A 6,034-nucleotide genomic window follows, 5' to 3' on the forward strand; every position below is an offset into this window, starting at 1 on the left:
ATATATATATATATATATATATATATACACACACACACACATATATATCTGACACACTTTGCTGTACACCTGAAACTAACACAACATTGTAAATCAACTATACTCCAATAAAAATTTTTTAAAAAACCCTGTGTCTCCACATTTCCTGGGTCAAATTTATAAACATTATTTTACTTTTGTGTAGGTCCAAATTTCACAAATCTTTCCCTTGAACAACTTTTATTGTCATTTACACACATGTAACCTTATTAATTCACTTTTTTAACAATGACTAAAATAAGGCACAATAACTAATACTGCAGGTCCTTGCATAATATTGCTTTCCCATGGAGAAGATAGGCTTGCTGAGAGCTCAGTTGGCTGATGGATCACGAGAGGAGCCCCATTATCTTGCCCCTGGGTAGAGTAGAACATTTGTGGCTGGGGGTGGGATTGGTTCAGAATCACTACTTGTATATCAACTTGCAAGCAGAGGGACACAGCCAGCACCCACTGACATGGGCAATCCATCCACACATCAGTCACCTACAGGTGTGGGCACAGACATATCTTCCTGGGACTGTAGCACCACCATCCCTTGACCAGGGGCCCTTCCCCAGGGCAATCTCTTCTGTCCAGTAAGCCCCTGTATGGAGATTTGGTGTGAACATCAAGGACTGTATGAGCAAGGTTGCCCCTGAGGATTCTATTGCTGTTGTCCTTCGGAAAGACCTTTAATGCCAGAATTATTTTAATTCCAGAGTAAAGAAAACCTAGCTAATTCCACAGTTTTATAGAGGCTGGGGTTCAGCACTTTCCTTTTACCTGGAGCTCTTTGTGAAGTTAAAGAATTCAAGAATCAGGGGTGTGCATTTGTAGAGATGAGACAGCTTATTTTGCAGGTGGGGTACAGGGCCTAGAACCCTTTAGAATCACTGTTCTAGTTGAGAGCAAGCACATCATCTCCAAATTATCCAATCTTACTCTAGTTTAGGTACAGCCAAAGAGATTTGGCAGATGTAAACAGTGAATCAAAAGGATAATGTACTGGGTTAACCTGACTCAATCACTTGTAAGATTTAAGTCCCCTCCCTACCCACCCCCTTTCAGGGGAAGATACAAGGACTCAAAGAAAACATAGGATGTGCTCAAGATCACAGAGCAAGTTGGAGTGCTGAGGCTCAGTACTTTCATTGAAAACCAGAGCCTTGATACCCAGTCCCCACTGTGGGTGGTGGTCAGTTCCTGGGCATTGGGGCCAGTTTCTGCCCTTAGGAGCTCCAGGTCCTGAGATTGTAACTGAGCAGGACCCTATGGGTCCTTCCCAGGACAGAAACGCCCCCATGTTCTCCACCTGCCTCTTATTATCTGTAGAAAAACTTTATCCTCCTAGGCCTTCCTCAAGTTCCAAAGAATAAATTTAATCAGAAGTGAGAGAATGCAGAAAGGAAAACAGTCAATAAGACAAAATAATGGTTTAGCTATTTAAAAAAGTCAAGGACCTTTAGTTCCACCTCAAGGGCTATAGATAATTTCTAAGCCATGTCCTTTAAGCTGTTTTGCAGATGCTGAAACCCGCACCAGGTGGAAGAAGTTACCTGCAATATATGTATATTTAGGTGACATGAAAATAATCAAGGATGACTCTGGAGCCACTACACACTGTGTTTGAGCTGATTTAAGATGGTACCACTCACTGTATATGCCTCTCCCCTGTCTTGTCATGATCTAAACTCCATAAATCTGAATCATTGGGTAGATTTGTGGATGATTCTTAGATAGTTTCGAAGATTCAAAATTAATTCTGAGTAAGGTCCATAGTAGCCTAGACTACATCTGAGATTCTGAGGGCAAAAAATTCTAAGCAATGTGTTGCCAACCTTGTTGGTGACAATCTAAGCACCTTCCTTCTCTCCCATCCTCAGCTGTCCCATCTATAAATCTCCCTCACATTCTCCCTCTGCATCCCTACTTCAGCATAAACAATTCTCTTTGAAAAACGTTCTCTTATAAAAAGAAAAGCCCTGTTCTCCCCCTCTCCTCCCCTCCCTAAACCCTTCTTTCAAATTAAGTCCTTCATAAAGTGTCCCACATGCATCTCTAGAATTTGTGACCACCCTCACCAGCTGACGCCCGGGCTCTTCCCCTAACCCTCCACTGAAACCACCCTCTACATGACACACATAGTCCTTGAGCCAAACCCAAAGGGCTTCCCTGACCCTTAGCTCTAACTCATGGAAGGGAGGGTGGTTCATTTGTAGGAATGTCACAAACTCTCACTTTGCCTTTGAGGACACTGGGACCTAGAGATCCTTGGAATCAATAATGGAGTTAATCCAGTATTAATCTCTAGTTAATCCTATCCCAGTTATCCAATCAAACTGTATTGTAGGTGCTGCATTAAAGGGATTTTGCAGTTGTAATAAAAGTACTAAATTAGTTTATCTTCAGTTAATCCAAAGAGAGTATACTAGGTGTGTCTGATTCAATCACACCCAAGATATTTAATAGCTGCTAGACCTCCCAAGAGCTTCAGAGACTGCCAGAAGCAGAGAGGAGCAGACACATTTCAGGAGACCACCTAATCTACTGAATTCCATCAAGGCAGAGAAAGTGCCAGCTCTCTTCAGCTCCTGGATTAGGCCCTGAGGCTGCAGAGAAAACTCAGAATAAAAATGGAGGTAAGTTGGAGGAAACCTGATTCCTGTGTGTTTGTGGGAATATGGCTGGGTTATTTGTCTTTCATTTTATGTCATAAATACTTTTGCAGCCATTAAAAGGTACACCCACAACCTTCTCTGTTCTTTGCAAATATTCATTCATTTAATCCTCATAGAAAGCCTGATGGAAGGTATTATGACTATACTCATCTCACAGAGAAGGCACCAAGACACTGCATGGCAACTACCCTGAGCAGGGACCCACAGTTGTAACTTCAAAGCTAGGAATGAGAAGCCGGCACTGTGGTTCCTGGGTTCATGACCTTCACAGATGTTCTGAGCTGCCACTCCCGTGCTTGATTGGATGTTTCTCACAAATTTATGGTTTTAATGGGATTATGTGTCTATTTTGATATTTCATCTTGATAGAGTATTTCTCATCTTTAGAAGTTCCATTTAGGCTGTTTATATCTTCCTATTATCTCCCTATGCTACTGCTTCCTCTCTATGCTTGATCACCAGGAGTCCATTTTTAGTGGCTGCTTTAAAGTCCTTCTCTACTAATTCTGCCATCTGTGTCACTTCTGAGTCTATGGATCAAGTTTCTGCTTGTGACGAATTGTATTTCTGTTTTGTTGCATTCCAGGTAATTCTAAGTGGGAGATCCACATTGTGCATTTTGGAGTGCTAGATATTCTGTGTTCCTTGAACTAATGTTGGACTTTGTTCTGGTGCAGAGAAGGTACTTCAAAACTGTTTGAGCCTTTTGAGGATTGCTTTGAATCTTTGTTAGATGGGACCAGAACAGGCTTCTGTCTGGATAATTTGGCCACACTACTGAGGCGATACCCTTTCTGAGCAGTCTATGTATGAAAACCTCGGATTAGGGTTTTTGTTTTCACTCTGGCTGCTGGGGACAAAGATTCTTCTTGGTCTGATTGACCCCAGCAATTTCCCAACCTGCTCTTTTCCAGTGGCTCTTACCCAGTCCAGGCAGTTCCTGCACACACAGGGCTCATATGTCCTTAGACAGGGGACCTCCCTGTAATCTTCAGAGTTCCCTTCATCTCTCTGTCCCTGTCTGTCTGTCTGTCTCCTGTGCAGCTTCCTTGTCCTGTACTTGCCATGGTGATACAGGATATCCAGCAGCATTCACTCCTCCAAGATCTCAGCCTGGACTCCCAGGTCCTGTTTGGATCCCTCTCCTTGCTCTAAAGTCTGGACACCCTGAGGCACTCTGTGTGGCCCTTGTGGATCGCCTTCACTTGTTTTTTTTCTTTTAAACAACTGTCCTATGTTCCTGTTGTCCTGTGTCTGAAAACCTTTGGTTCAATCGTTCCTCTGGCTTTCCCCTGGTTCAATGCCAGGGTGCATAAAGAAAGCACTCTGCCTTGTTTTGAAATAACTCATTTGTTAATAGTTTGCAACTAATATTCTCTGTTATTACAGAATGTTTTCTAGATCTGTTCTTAAGATTGATTTTTATTTTCATTGCTATGATTGGATAATTATTTAAGCAATCACAAGTAAGTTGTTAAGAGATTACCTACTTTGTCAATAGTCATCTTTTATTTTATTTTTCATTAGAAAGTGACATTTCAGGCTGAAATTACTAGACACCTCCAGGAAGTAGAGAAGGTAAAAGAAACTCAGGGAGAAGAACTGCCCTCAAGTAAGATGTTCTCAGTCATGTTTAATTAGAGAAAACTTTCTATCTCACCTCCTCCAGCTTCTCAGTCTGAACTGCCCATCTCAGGCCCCAGGGAGGACAGGGCTTCCTCAGAGTCCTGGGACCTCTCTGTCCCTGCCCCCAGCCCTGGTGACCGGAGGTAGTGAAAGGTCCCATTGGGGGGTGGGAAGTGAACCCCTCTTCAGGAGAACCCTCACAGGAAGTAGATGAACCATCAAAAGCCTGTCAATATTCTCTGAAATTAACTTATGCAACTGGAATAACATCAGGCTCTCAGATGCTTCCTGACCAGTTCCAGTGACTATGGCTTGGGCATTAGGACTCAGGTTTATGATGAATCCCTCAACATCTCATGTTAGATTTTGTCACCTCCCACTAACTGGATAGAGTCACGTTTGGACCTATCAGTGTAGAGGGAGGGTCTCTGAGAAACCCCCAAGTGTGCATGTGAGATATGCCAGAGCATATCTACATCCCTCTCTCCTTTCCAGACCAGTGTGTTAAACCTTGGAGCAACCATGAGATTAGGAGTTTCCTACAAGAATGGGAACTCCTTGAAGGTGAAGAGTTAAAGAAGAATTATCACATAGCATCAAGAATAATTGCCAGGCATCTCAAGCAAAGGGGCATAAATAAGAGCAGGAGAAAATGTCTCCAGATGCTAATAAACATGCAGGACTTATATTGGACCGTCCATGAAGCCAACAAGAGACCAAGGAGTGAACCCTTGCCATGTCCTTATGGAGAGGCCCTTCACAGGATCCTAGAACACAGAGGGGAGAACAAGGACTTCTCAGGTTTGTCTCTGATATTCATCTTCATGGTTATTTAGTAAGTGGCATCAGCTGGTGCAGACATTGCACTGTCTCCCGAGAAGGGCAGCATGGTGGGACTGGTCCCTGCCCACAGGTTACCCCTGCACACAGCACAAAGGACTTGATGTTCTGAGCATCCACCTGCTCTTCTCTCCTATTTCTCCTCTTTGTCACCAAAACAACGAGGGACTTTACTCATGGCCTGGTTTAGAATAGATATGGCCCCCTGGGCCAGACTAAGTAATAGGCATAGATTCAGGAGGAGGGTAGGTGATGTCCTCATGATGTCATCTCTCTCTCTCATGTCCTCTCTGTGCAGAAGTGGCTGATGTCCCACCACCTGAGTACCAGCTCCCTGCATGTGCCATCCCTGACTGCTTCGAGGAGCTGCTGTGGGCTCCCCTACATATGATCTACATAGAGGATCCTCAGGTACCCAGATGGGAGCCCTGGAACATGAACCTTCCACAGTCAAGTCCATGCCTGTTTCCTGCATTTATCCCCCTACACCCTGGCCCCCAGCAACAGTGGTCAACTCTCTCTGACACTGAGTCAGATTGAGAACTTACAGCTGAAACCTGAATCCGTTTGATTCGAAGGACAGACAATGGACTAGCACACTTCTATACACTCATGACTTCTTTTTTTCCTAGCCCAATGTAATGAAGGAAAAAAATGTGAAAATAAATGACTGTGACCCTCATCCCTTTCTGCCTTGTGCTGGATGCTTGGATGGGACCCAGGATTATAGAGAGTCCAAGGGGCAGGGGAGTGCTCACTTTCCAGGTGACTTGGGACCTGTTAACTTTTCTCTCTACTCTCTCCATCATGCTTCCTGCATGGAGGATCCTTTAACATCAGGGACAACTTAGACATTCAGAGTTAGTTGT

The 6,034-nt window shown here is 43.8% G+C and overlaps 1 protein-coding gene across 1 annotated transcript in view; it reads left to right on the forward strand.

Moving 5' to 3' along the window:
• LOC129392846 (putative uncharacterized protein MSANTD5) overlaps positions 1-5,705 on the forward strand; it is a 23,600-nt gene extending 17,895 nt beyond the window's left edge. Inside the window, exons 4-5 of the mRNA XM_055091259.1 lie at positions 4,821-5,126; positions 5,449-5,705. Coding sequence (XP_054947234.1) covers positions 4,821-5,126; positions 5,449-5,705 — 563 coding nt within the window. The remainder of the gene's footprint in view (positions 1-4,820; positions 5,127-5,448) is intronic.
• Positions 5,706-6,034: the final 329 nt, after the last annotated feature.

Source organism: Physeter macrocephalus, chromosome 2, assembly GCF_002837175.3.
Source record: "Physeter macrocephalus isolate SW-GA chromosome 2, ASM283717v5, whole genome shotgun sequence".
Lineage (NCBI taxonomy): Eukaryota > Metazoa > Chordata > Mammalia > Artiodactyla > Physeteridae > Physeter > Physeter macrocephalus.